The sequence below is a fragment of the Ursus arctos genome, unplaced genomic scaffold (assembly GCF_023065955.2).
Source record: "Ursus arctos isolate Adak ecotype North America unplaced genomic scaffold, UrsArc2.0 scaffold_20, whole genome shotgun sequence".
NCBI classification, from domain to species: domain Eukaryota; kingdom Metazoa; phylum Chordata; class Mammalia; order Carnivora; family Ursidae; genus Ursus; species Ursus arctos.
In genome coordinates, this window is record NW_026622875.1 from 6,939,604 (window position 1) to 6,953,025 (window position 13,422).

Here is a 13,422-nt window from a genome sequence, read left to right on the forward strand (position 1 = left end):
GCATTGCATTAAGTGTGGGGGGGGGGGGCAGAGCTTCTGAGGGGAAGGCATGACCCCCGCCCCCCAGCCCAGAGGGAGGCTTCTGGAAGAATGCTTACCATTATACAGAAACAAGTTCTAACAAGATGACAATGTATTCTTACTTTGCTACTTCACCCAAGAACTAAACATTTTCTTTCTTTTTTTTTTTTTTTAAGATTTTATTTATTTATTTATTTGACACAGAGAGAGACAGCGAGAGAGGGAACACAAGCAGGGGGAGTGGGAGAGGGAGAAGCAGGCTTCCAGCGGAGGAGACTGATGTGGGGCTCGATCCCGGAACGCCGCCGGGATGACGCCCTGAGCTGAAGGCAGACGCTTAACGACTGAGCCACCCAGGCGCCCTGAACTAAACATTTTCTTAAAGCATAAGGAAGACCCCTTTGATTTCTAGTGTTACAAACTGAAAATGTTAAATTAAAGCTAAAGGGAAAATAATTACTAGACTATTCTGACCAACAATGTTTCTGTGAAGAGCACAGTTAGCTAATTGAAATGTTCCATTTCGGAGGATGAGGAGAGTGCTTTGCTTTGATTCTGTGGAGCTGTTTCCGGGTGGGGGTGGGGCAAAAAGGAAGGAAAACCAAAGGGGACAATACCCGGTTCCTTTTCTCTTTTCTGGAAACAGACACCAAAGGAGATTTTGTGCCAGCTCTCTCTTCTGCCTTTGATAAGCCTCTTCCGGGATGCTCCCTTCACCTGTCTTCTAGGCTGCCACCGATAATTAGGATTTTAATGCTGAAATCCCCTCTCATTCCAAGTAGCACTCACAGGGCTAAGAGTCTCCCGTTGGAAAGCATGCTTCAGTTCTTTGAGTTAGTGCGAGAAATGGACTTATTAAACAGATCCAATTTTCATTAAAATTTGTTTCCTTGTGGGCTTTTTTTGTTCAAAGTTTCTTTTTGGTTGTTGTCATGCAGTTTCAATGACTGTACAAGTGAAAAGAGCTGAGCTGCTCAACCAACCACTTTGTAACAGGAGTTCTTAACTAGAGGCCCATGGATGGGTTTGGGTGGGGCCGTGACTAGTGGCCCATGAACTTCCTCAAATTCTAGGCTCAGTGATGATGGTCTGAGCATACATGCATTTTTCTGGGAATAGATTCTGGCTTTTTGTTGTTGTTGGGGTAAGGAATCTGTGCCCTGTGAGGATACAGAAGCACTGTCCTCTGGTCGAGTCATACGTTTAATGTTTACTTGAGGCATCCAGCTGTCCACCTCCAGGTGTCTCTGGGTTGGGAGATAAGTGAGGGTGATCCCACGATGCTCCGTATGTCTGCATTTAAACATGGATGCAAACAGACATCCCTTGAATTGGTCCTATTTGGGTGACATCTGCCTCTATTCCTTCCAGATCAGATCTTGGACTAGCGAGAGGGGTTAGTATAGAGCCGGGGTTTTGGCATCAGACAGATGTGAGCTCAATTCCTGGCTTTGCATTTACTAGCTGTGAGACCTTGGAGTAAGTTCCTCTTTAGACTTCAGTATTTAATCTGTAAAGTGGGTATAAGAGACCTGAATTCATAGGGCAGTATGACGATGCACTTTTGTTAATGGGAACAAGCTTCATCTTTTGCTTCAAGGTAGCAAGCTTGAGGTCCAGCTAAGCACTATGTTCGTCCACAGTAGAGAATAAAGTACCCACTGTCCTTGAGGTTTGAACCAAGCAGTACTCAACAGACATCAACAATCTTTCTTTCCAGTAGGCCCACCATTATTGTATAAGGCATCATCAGAAAGCAGGAGTTTAAATGGCAGCAAATAGTGAAGGACTGTTGTGTTCAGGTGTGAGCACAAAAATCACTTTCCACAAAGCCAAGACCACGGCCTCCATATGGATGCCAGTGCGTGCCGCCACATACGAGGAACTTCTCAATCCTGTGTGTAGCTGTGTGTTGGCGTGGGTGGGCAGTGATAAGTAGCCATTCTGTTTAATGCCAAAATCTTTATTTCAGGACGGTGAGGAACATTTGGGGAAATGTTCTGCTCGAGTGTTTTTCAGGAATCAGAAACCCAGACCGGCCATTAATGTAACTTGTACACGGCTCATTGAGAAGAACAAAAGACAACAAGAGGATTACCTGCTTTACAAGCACATGAAGCAACTTAAAACCCCCTTGGATGTGGTCAGCATACCTGGTATGAACGAGTGTCTGGAATCTCTGTGTTAGGGAATGCATGTCCATAGTAAATCTGAAGTAGAATGATCATTTACATTTTTATCCCCGAAGTGGCACTTTAATTCATCTATTGAATGTGGTACACCCTGTTATTTAAACAAAACTCAGAAGAGTCATTTTCCTGTCATCTCCAGGACAATATGGCAGCTCCATCAGGAGCTCTCTGTGCCCTTGTAAAGATTTTATTTATGTATTTGACAGAGACAGCCAGTGAGAGAGGGAACACAAGCAGGGGGAGTGGGAGAGGAAGAAGCAGGCTCCTAGCAGAGGAGCCTGATGTGGGACTCGATCCCAGAACGCCGGGATCACGCCCTGAGCAGAAGGCAGACGCTTAACGACTGCGCCACCCAGGTGCCCCTCTCTGTGCCCTTGTAAGCTCCCCACTGCCCATCCCAGACAGGGGTCAGGGCAAGAGCTCAACCTTCAGAGAAGAGGTGGAGTCGCCACAGGACGTGCACGTCGGGCTGCAGTTTTCAGGGCTGAGCCCAGAGTCTGAGGTGACATTTCTAAAGATTTGTGGTGTTGGCCTTGGAAACAGGTGATGAGACACCATCGCAAGACCCCCGGTGCGCACTGCCGACGTCCGCGCGGGGCTGGGCGAGCCAGCCGTCTCGGGGCCTTGCTGGGAGGCTGCCGCGGAATCAAGTTTGTCTCATTTAGGTCAAGAGCTAATGGGCAGCGCTGGCGTCTTTAATAAGAAATGAGCCTTGCCCTCCGAAGTGGCTCGGCTGAAGGGAAGCAGAGCCCGTTCGTCCTGACGCTCAGTGTTACTGAGTGCGTGCGTGGGCAGTGCTGGAGACTCAGCACTTACTGGCAAATCCAATTTTCAAAACCACAGAAGTCATCTCTGGACTTGTGCTCGGGTATTAAGCTTGACATCAGCACTCCGCATCCCACACTCTTTCCCGGCTCCCTCATTTGCCCAGCGGCTGAAAGGGACCCAGGTCTGCATGGCTGGACCTGTGGTCTCCACTCCCGAGAGCATCTGTGCCCCCTCCATTTGTCGAGACTAAGTGTTCTTAAAAACCTGTAGGCAGAATACTGCTCCTCGCCTTTCTACAAGTCAGAAGCCTGGATGTTTCTCGTAGTAATTCTCTGACAACTCAACTTAAATCCTGTCCCAAAGAATTATGAGGGACAATTCAAAATCTTAGGTTGTAGTAGAATTTGCTTATATTTAGTGCTGTCTGCAATAGATGGGCTAATGACTGATGCTTAAAATCTACAGTTATTTAGGGATTTTTCCCCCTTTAGAATTAGCTGGGGAAGTAAAATTTATATATCCTCCTTAAAACACACATTTTAGAAATGGTATAAGACCTTTTCTTTGAATATTTGCTATGGGATGACTAGATTTTGGACACTTTTTTTGTGCAGGTAAACTGCATTATGTTCATTTAATACGTCCTACACACCCACAAGGATCATTCTGTAACAAACTGAGTGTGGCATGAAGCTCCAAAAACTTCTTTAATAGAGGGTACCTTTCTATTAACAATTTACAGGTTCCACTGTCACTTTAAGTTCAGTGGAGGCACATAATGGTACTATTTATAGCTTATCTGTGTATACAAAATTATTAAAACTGGAAAGGTTTGGTTTTAGACAAAAGTGAATCAGAGCAGCGGAGCTTCCTCAGATTGGCCAGTTCAGATCTCAGCAGCCTCTGTTCAGTCCGCGGTCGGTCCGCGGCGCTGGGCTTCTGTAGGGCGGCGTTCTCTACAATTGATAGGTGAGACCATCTAATCCATTTCAGGATATCCTTGCTCCACACTACTTTTCCCCTCGTGGTCGTTTGGTTTTTATGATGAGTACAATTTTCACTTTTCTGATGAATTTACAAACTTCCTCTGGATGAGCCCAAGTACACTACAGAGGAAAAAACTGAAGAGCTGGGAACAACCAGCCTAAGTCCTGCGTGATGAGAATCACCTGAGTGATTCCTGAACCGTGCTGCCGGCGTTTATCCGCTCAGCTGTCCCCGTTACTCCCGGCGCTTAGTGTGACTAACTTGCCTATGAGCAGGGGCGTTGTGGAGCTCGCAGTGGCCCTGTAAGATGAATCCCGCGGATGAAGGAGGCTTTCACTCTCTCTCACTCCCACCCCCCCCCCCCACACACCACGGGAGTCCGAGGCTCAGCTCATACCTCTTCTCTGTGAAGCCTTGTCCAGATCTCTCTAGCCCAAGGCAACCTCTCCCTTCCCTGTGTTCCGTCAGCATTTCGATGCCCCTTCTCTTGAGCAACGTATCAGCTGTGTCTCCGCAGTGTCCACAAGTGGACGGTAGGGACCCATCCTCGGGTCTCTCATGGCACCCAAGCAATCCATGAATGCTCCTTGCATTGACTGTCATTACAAGCCAGCCAAGTCAAGTTCCACCAGTACAAAGAAGAACTTATGCTAAAGATTACTTTCCCAAGAAAGATTAGTTTCCTAATAAGTTTGTTCCTATTCCTCACATATTATGCTATTGTTGGGCCTTTATTTAAGCATATTTCCTCCAAATTGCATAAAATGATGGTCCATGAACAGTTATCTCATAAATTCCGTGCTAAAACTTGAGTTCCTAAAAGCCACAAAAGGTAATTTATTAATCCTAGTATCCCCACCTCTTGCAGTGTCTGATATGAAGTAGGTTTGTATAAATGTATGCTGAAATAAAATGATTGCCGTTCCAAAAACAGTACCACAGAAAGAACCCACTTGATTTCTTCATGTGTTCAGAATCAGTGACAGAGATACTGCCAATTCATTGATTAGCTTTAAAGCCAACGATCAGAGAAGGACAAAGACATTTAGCAATTGGCAAAGACCATTGCATTGACCGTAGACCCAGACCAGAAGGTAATGTGAAGATAATTTATAGACTTTTCAGTCTTATTTTAAAGATTTTATTTACTTGAAAGAGAGTGAGAGAGAGCATGAGTGGGCAAAGAGGCAGAGGGAGAGGGACAAGCAGACTCCCCGCTGAGCAGGGAGCCCGACGCAGGGCTCGATTCCAGGATCCTGGGATCGTGGCCTGAGCCGAATGGCAGTTGCTTAACCAACTGAGCCACCCAGTCTAATTTTAAAATGCTTCTCAACTAACTAGACTTTAGGTTAACTTTGAGTATCATAATGGTTGTTACTTTGCATTAATATGGTATAGCAAATAGCCCTTAATTTTTTTGTAGTGGCTTTACTCAGAAGGATATGTTAAAGCACATAAATCTCCATATGATGTGGAAACAGAAAAGAACAAATCCTGTGTCCAGCACAAGGTCTTGCTCTAAGGGCTGATGTGGCTGAGTGTAAGCTGCTGTTTCATTCCTGAAACATACGAAGTTGTGTCTCCAAAATGCCATAACGAAAATGTGCTTTTTTTTTTTCTCCCTCTCAGATAGTCACGGACATATTGATCCCTCTCTGAGACCCATTTGGGACTTGGCTTTTCTTGGCAGCTCTTACGTGATGTGGGAAAAGACAACCCAGTTTTTACACTACTACATGGCACAGATCAGCAGTGTTAACCAATGGGTAAGAAAACAATCCTGAAAATTAATATATGTTGTAAGAGATACAACCAGTGCGGTGTTCTAAGACTAAATTAATGTGAATCTCTAGTTTTATGGAAACAGTTTTACTTGCATTTCATTCATTCAGTAAATATGTCCATGCCTGCAATGGACCAGGTGTAGTTTTAGAGAGTGTGGATTTAGCAGTGAACAAAAAACACAGTGTAGCTGCCTTCACTGAAATTAATTCTAGTGAGAGAAGATAAAGACAGTGAGCTAATAAACAGATAATCTATATCAAATGGTGGTAGTAAGCGCTATGGAAAAAACCAGGGAGAAGGGAATGCAAGGGGTTGGTAGACTTGCTACTTATATTGTCTCAAGTAAGGCCCCTCTAATTTGAGCAGGGGTGACAGTGGATCAGGCCTAGGGGAAATGAGTGGACCATGCCTCCATAAGGGAAGAGGATTTTAGGCAGAAGGAACTGAGGGCAGCAACGTGGCTGATGGGTTGGAGAAATAGCAGTGGGGCTACTGTGCTTGGAACAGAGTCAGCAAGGGGAGTGTGCCAGGAGATGAAATCAAATGGAGAGGCCCAGTTCCTGTAAGACCTCACAGGCCAGTAGAAGAACCTTGTCTTTTACTCTTTAGAGGGTTTTTAGCACAGGAGTGACATGATCTGACTTACAACACCATCATTCTGGCTGCTGTGTTGAGAACAGACCAGAGAGAGACTACGTGGAAGCAGGGAGACCAGCGAAGTGTTGGCAATAATCTAGGTAAGGCCTGGGGGTGACTGGGACCAGTGGTCACAGTGGAGGTGGTGAGAAGTGTTTGCATTCTTCATACAGTTTGAAGTTAGACCAACACAGTTTGTTGGTGGGTTGACTGTAGATGTATCCAAGAGCGAGAAAAGTCAGGGATGAGTCTGAGGATTTTGGCCTGAGTAACTGGAAGGATAGAGTTGTCATTTACCGACTGGGGAAGACTGAAGGGGGAACAGATTTGGGAAGAAAGAAGCTTGATTCGGGGCAGACTGAATTCTAAATTACCATATAGATGGTATTTAAAGCCACAAGAGTGGACGCCGTCACAGAGAATGTGTAGATAGAGAAAAGAAGTTCTGTGTGGAGTCCTGCGACACTTGTAACTTCAGAGGTTTCGGATATGAGAGAAGGTGTTTCAAGGATGAAGCTTGACTGTGTCCGGTGCTGCCGGAGAATCACATACGACGAGGCCTGAGATGGACCGTTAGACTCAGGTGGTCGGAAGTCATTGGAGAGCTTGTCAAGAGCTATCTCACTGGCGCAGTGTGTGTGAAAACTTGAGTGAAGTATGTTGGGAAAGACTGGGAGAAGGGAAGGGGACACTCCTCTCTTTCGAGGAATTGAGCTATAAAGGGGAGTACAAGAAAGCAAGGGGCCGTAGCTGCAGGATGGGTGAGCACAGGGTTGAAAGAGAGTTTGTTTTCTGTTGCAGTTTTAGGTTGGAAGGTTTAACAGCGTATTTATATGTTGATGAGAAAAATCCAATAGAGAGGAGCAAAGGAGGACTTGTAGGAAAGCGAAAGAAGAAATGTTGGTGTTCATATCTTTGAACAGGCAAGAGGATAGGATCCGTCCAGGAGATGCTCTTAGACAGGAACGGGCAGAGTTCGCCTGGAGGGAGGGCCGAGGCGCAGTGTCACGGACGCTGACGGCAGGCTAGATATCCTGGTGGGAGGCATGGAAGTTCTCGCTGCTTCTGTGTTCTCGGTGAAGAATGAGACCAAGTCATCATGTGGGAGCAAGGATAAGAGCAGAGGAGTTGGAAGTGTGTGCGTGGGGGGTGCATGGACTTGGCATTGTGCAGCCCTACGGGCTCCTGGAAGGAGCTGCGCTCATGGACGTAGGGGAGGACCACTTACGCTGAGCTTTCTGGGTGTGGGTGGAGTAGGCGGAGAGGTGGATGTAGCCCACGTAGGCGTTCTTCTCAGGAAAGTATGATGTAGAGAGAGAGGGGCATTTCCACAGGAAACAAAGTCAACTGCTCTGAGAGAGGCAAGACGAGCTCACCTTAAGTACAAATTTCTAAAATCCACTTTCTTCACGGATGGGTGAAATAGTGGATTCACCTGTGGGTGGACCATTAGTGAATATCTTCTGAGTACCAAGATTTGCCCGTTATCAAGCCCTTAAAAAATGTTTATTCTTTAAGTATAGTTGATAGTGAATGCTACAGTAGTTTCAGACGCACAACATAAGGATTGGACACTTCTGTACGTTAGCCGGTGCTCACCAGAAAACAGTTACCATCTGTCACTGCGCGGCGTGATTACAGTATTATTGACTCTATGCCACGTGCTGTACTTTTCATCTCCATGGTGTGTGTATTTTATAACTGGAAGTTTGTGTCTCTTAATTCCCTTCACCTAATTCACTCATTTCCCCTCGTCCCCACCTCTGATAACCATCAGTTATCTGGACTTATGAGTCTGTTTTGTTTGTTTTGCTCTTTATATTCCACATGTAAGTGAGCTCATATGTGTCTTTCTCTGCCTGGCTTATTTCATTATTACTGTAGCAGCCTCGAGGTTCCTCCACGTTGTTGCAAATGGCAAGATCTTCATTTTGCAGTTGAGTCATATTCCATTCCACTGCACACCACATCACCCTATCCATTCATCTACTGATGGACACTTAGATGGCTTCCATAGCTTGGTTAGTTATAAATGATGTTGCAGTGAACAAAAGATGTATGTATCTTTTCCACTTAGTGTTTTCATTTTCTTTGGGTAAATGCCAAGTCGTGGAATTACTCAATTGTGTGGTATTTCTATTTTAAATTTTTTGAAGAACCTCCATGCTGTTTTCCACAGTGGTTGCGTCAGTTGACATTCCTACCAGCAGTGTGTGAGGGTTCCCTTTTCTCCACATCCTTGCCAGCACGTGTTATTTCCTGTCTTTTTGATTTTAGCCATTCTGACAGGTGAGAGATGGTATCTCACTGTGGTTTTGATGTGCATTTTCCTGATGATGAGCGATGTTGAGCATCTTTTCATGTGTCTGTTGGCCATCTGGACGACTTCTTTGAAGAAATGTCTATTCAGGCCCTCTGCCTATTTTAATCAGATTGTTTGGTGTGTGTGTGTGTGTGTGTGTGTATGTGTGTGTGTGTTGAGTTGAATGAGTCCTTTATATATTTTGGATATTAACCCCTTATCTGAGAAATTATTTTTAAATATCTTCTCCCATTCATAGGTTGATTTTTTGTCTTGGTGATTTTCCTTTGCTGTGTAGAACCTTTCATACTGGTGTGGTCCTAATAGTTTGTTTTTGCTTTTGTTTCCCTTGCCTCAAGAGACATATCCATAAATATGTTGGTAAAAGCAGTGTGCAAACATACTGCCTATAGTTTTTTGTTTTTTGTTTTTTTAGGAGTTTTAAGGTTTCAGGTCTCACATTGAGGTCTTCAATCTATTTTGAGTTTATTTTTGTGTGTGATATAAGAAAGCGGCCCAGTTTCTTCCTTGTATGTAGCTGTCCAGTTTTCCCAACACCATTTGTTGAAGAAACTGCCTTTTCCCCATTGTATATTCTTGCCTCCTTTGTCATAGATTAATTGACCATATAGGTGTGGGCTTATTTCTGGGCTACTTTGTTCCATTGATCTCTCTGTCTCTGTTTCTGTGCGAGGACCATCCTGTTTTGATTACTGTAGCTTTGTAGTATATCTTGAGATCTGAAATTATGATACTTCCAGTTTTGTTTTTCTTTGTCAAGATTGCTTTGGCTATTTGAGTTCTTTTGTGGTTTCATACAAATTTAGGATTATTCTAGTTCTGAGAAAAATGCTGTTGGTATTTTGATAGAGCTTACGTTAAATCTATAGATTGCTTTGGGCAGTATGGACATTTTAATAATATTCTTCCAATTCATAAGCATGGCATACCTTTCCATTTGTGTTGCCTTTAATTTCTTTCATCAGTGTCTTATAGATTTCAGTGTATAGGTCTTTCACATCCTTTGTTAAATATATTCCTAGGTATTTTATTCTTTTTGGTACAATTGTCAATGGTATCGTTTTTTTAATTTCTCTTTCTGCTACTTCATTATAAGTGTATAGAAATGCAACAGATTTCCATATGAATTTCCTATTCTTTTTTTTTTTTTTTTCATCAGAAAGGATGGTCTGGGGACACCTGGGTGGCTCAGTCAGTTTAGCGTCTGCCTTCGGCTCAGGTCATGATCCCAGGGTCCTGGAATCAAGTCCCACATTGGGCTCCTTGCGCAGCAGGGTGCCTGCTTCTCCCTCTGCCTGCTGCTCCCCCCTGCTTGTGCTCTCTCCCCCTCTCTCTTTGACAAATAAACAAATAAAACCTTAAAAAAAAAAAAGGATGGTCTGTTATACTATTGGCAATAGTAAATTGATTCATAAAACTTAACAAAACTTTTTAAAGAATGTGTGACATTCCCTTGTACAATCTTTTTGTTATTTCCCTTATGCCATTTAATAACACCGAACTTATCTTTATTAACCCCCAAAATAAATCATTTCTTTCGGGAAAGGTTATTCAAGAGATACCAGTTGAATTTATCTCAGATATTTGTTTACACAGGTATTCTTTGTAGTTAGCTTACTCTGAAAGCTCTTTGTATTTTTTAAATTATAATTTTAGTATAGTTAACCGTGTTACATGAGTTTCGGGTGTTAAATGTAGTGATTCAACAATTCTATACATTACTTAGTGCTTATCATGGTAAGTGTACTCTTAATCTCCATCACCTATTTCATTCATCTCCCCACCCACCTCCCCTCTGGTAACCATCACTTTGTTCTCCAGAGTTAAGAGTCCTGTTTTTGGTCCATCTCTTTTATTTTTTGCTCCTTTTTTTGTTTCTTAAATTCTACAAATAAGTGAAATCATATGGTATTTGTCTTTCTCTGATTGACTTATTTCACTTAGCATTCTACCCTCTAGGTCTGTCCATGTTGTTACAAATGGCGAGATCTCCTTCCTTTTTATGGCTGAACAATATTCCACCGTGTATATAGACCATTCATCTATCGATGGACACTTGGCTGCTTCTATAATTTGGCTACTGTAAATAATGCTTCAAGATACATAGTGGTGCATATATCTTTTTGAATTAGTGTTTTTTGTATTCCTTGAGTAAATCCCCAGTAGTGGAATTACTAGATCATATGGTAATTTTATTTTTAACGTTTTGAGGAACCTCCATACTGTTTGCATTCCCACCAGTAGTGCGCAAGGGTTCCTTTTCTCTACATGCTTGCCAACACTTGTTTCTTGGTGCTTTGATTTTAGCCATTCTGAGAGGTGTTAGGTGGTATCTCTTTGTGGTTTTGATTAGCATTTCCCTGATAATTACCAATGTTGAACATCTTTTCATGTGTCTATTGGCCATCTGGGTGTCTTTTTTGGAGAAATGTCTATTCATGTTTCCTGCCCATTTTTAATTGGATTATTTGTTTTTTTTGTGTGTGTTGAGTTGTAAAAATCCTTTATGTATTTTGATACTGACCCTTTATCAGATATGTCATTTGCAAATATCTTCTCCCATTCATTAGGTTATCTTTTAGTTTTATTGATTCCCTTACTGTGCAGAAGTTTTTTATTTTGAAGTAGTCCCAATAATTTATTGTTGCTTTTGTTTCCCTTGCCTCAGAAGACATACCCGTAAATATGTTGCTGTGACCAACATCAGGGAAATTACTGTCTGTGTTCTCTTCTAGCATTTTTATAGCTTCAGGTCTCACATTTAGGTCTTTAATCCATTTTTAGTCTACTTTTGTGTATAGTGTGAGAAAGCGGCCCAGTTTCTTCTGTATATATATCTGTCCAGTTCTCCCAACACCATTTGTTGAAGAAATTGCTTTTTTCCCATTGTATATTCTTGCCTCCTTTGTAAAAGATTGACTATATAATCATGGGTTTATTTCTGGGCTCTCTATTCTGTTCCATTGATCTATGTGTCTGTTTTTGTGTCAATACCATACTGTTTTGATTACTACAGCTTTGTAGTGTATCTTGAAATTGGGAGTGTGATACCTCCAGTTTTTTGTTCCTTTTTTTTTTTTTTTTTTCCCCAAGATTGCTTTGGCTATCCAAGGTCTTTTTTGTTGTTGTTGTTCCATACAGATTTTAGGATTGTTTGTTCTAGTTCTGTGAAAAATGCTGTTGGTATTTTGTGAGGGATTGCATTAAGTGTGTAGATCGCTGTGGGTAGTATAGACATTTTAACAATATTGTTTTTTCCAATCTATGAACATGGAATATCTTTACTTTTGTATTTGTCATCCTCAATTTCATTCTCTTATTCTTTATAGTTTTCAGAGAATAGGACATCTACCTTCCTTGATTAGCTTTATTCTTAGGTATTTTATACTTTTTGGTGCAATTATAGATGGGATCGTTTTCTTATTGTCTCTTTCCGCTACCTCATTATTAGTGTATAGAAATGCAACAGATTTCTGTATCCTGTGACCTTATGGAATTAATTTATCAGTTCTGGTAGTTTTTTTGGTGGTCTTTAAGGTTTCCTATAGTGAAAGTTGTACTTCTTCCTTACCAGTTTGGGTACCTTTTATCTCTTGTCTGATTGCCGCAGCTAGGGCTTCCAGTACTATGTTGAAGAAAGTGGTTATAGTGGACATCTGTCTTGTTCCTGACCATAGGAGGAAAGCTCCCAGGTTTTCACCATTGTGTATGATATTAACTGTGAGTTTTTCATTTATGGCCTTTATTATGTTACAGTATATTACCTGTAAGCCTACTTTGTTGAGGTGTTTTGTTTTGTTTTTAATCATGAATGGATGTTGTGCTTTGTCAGATGCTTTTTCTGTACCTATTGAAATGATCATACAGTTTTTGTCCTTTCTCTTATTGATATAATGAATCAGTTTGATTGACTTGCAAATATCAAACCACCCTTGCATCCCAGGAATAAATCACACTTGATCATGATGAATGCTTTTTCAAAGGTATTATTGTAGTTCTCTTTCTTTGTAGTGTCTTTATCTGGTTTTGGTATCAAGGTAATGCTCATAAAATGAATTTGTAAGCTTTCTTTCCTCTTTTTTTTTTTTGGTGGGGGGATAGTTGGAGAAGAATAGGTATAAACTTTTCTAAATGTTTGGTAGAATTCACCTGTGAAGCCTTCTGGTCCTGAACTTTTGTTTGTTGAGAGTTTCGTGATCACCGATTGGATTTCATTGCGGGTGGTCAATCTGTTCAGATTTGCTATTTCTTCCTGATTCAGTTCTAGGAGGTTCTATGTTTCTACAAATTTCTCTCTTTTAGGTTGTCCAATTTGTTGGCATATAATCTTTCATAATATTCTTATAATCCTTTGTATTTCTGTGGTGTCAGTTATACCTCCTCTTTCAGTTCTTATTTTGTTGAGTCCTCTGTCTCTCAATCACTCTCTCTCTCTTAATGAATCTGACTAAATATTTATCAATTTTGTTTATCTTTTCAAAGAACCGGCTCTAGTTTCATTGATCTGTTCTACTGTGCTTTTTTTCAGTTTCTACTTTATTTCTGCTCTAATCTTTATAATTTCCTTCCTTCTACTGGTTTTGGGTTTTGTTTGTTCTTTTTCTTGCTCCTTTAGATGTAAGGTTAGGTTGTTTATTTGAGATTTTTATAGCTCCTTGAGGTGGGCCTGGATAGCAATAAACTTCCTCTTTGAACAGCTTTTGCTGCATC

The 13,422-nt window shown here is 41.8% G+C and overlaps 1 protein-coding gene across 1 annotated transcript in view; it reads left to right on the forward strand.

The window, feature by feature from the left end:
- RARRES1 (retinoic acid receptor responder 1) overlaps positions 1 to 13,422 on the forward strand; it is a 48,480-nt gene that overhangs the window by 15,797 nt on the left and 19,261 nt on the right. The window contains exons 3-4 of the mRNA XM_026497377.4: positions 1,994 to 2,177; positions 5,598 to 5,734. Coding sequence (XP_026353162.3) covers positions 1,994 to 2,177; positions 5,598 to 5,734 — 321 coding nt within the window. The remainder of the gene's footprint in view (positions 1 to 1,993; positions 2,178 to 5,597; positions 5,735 to 13,422) is intronic.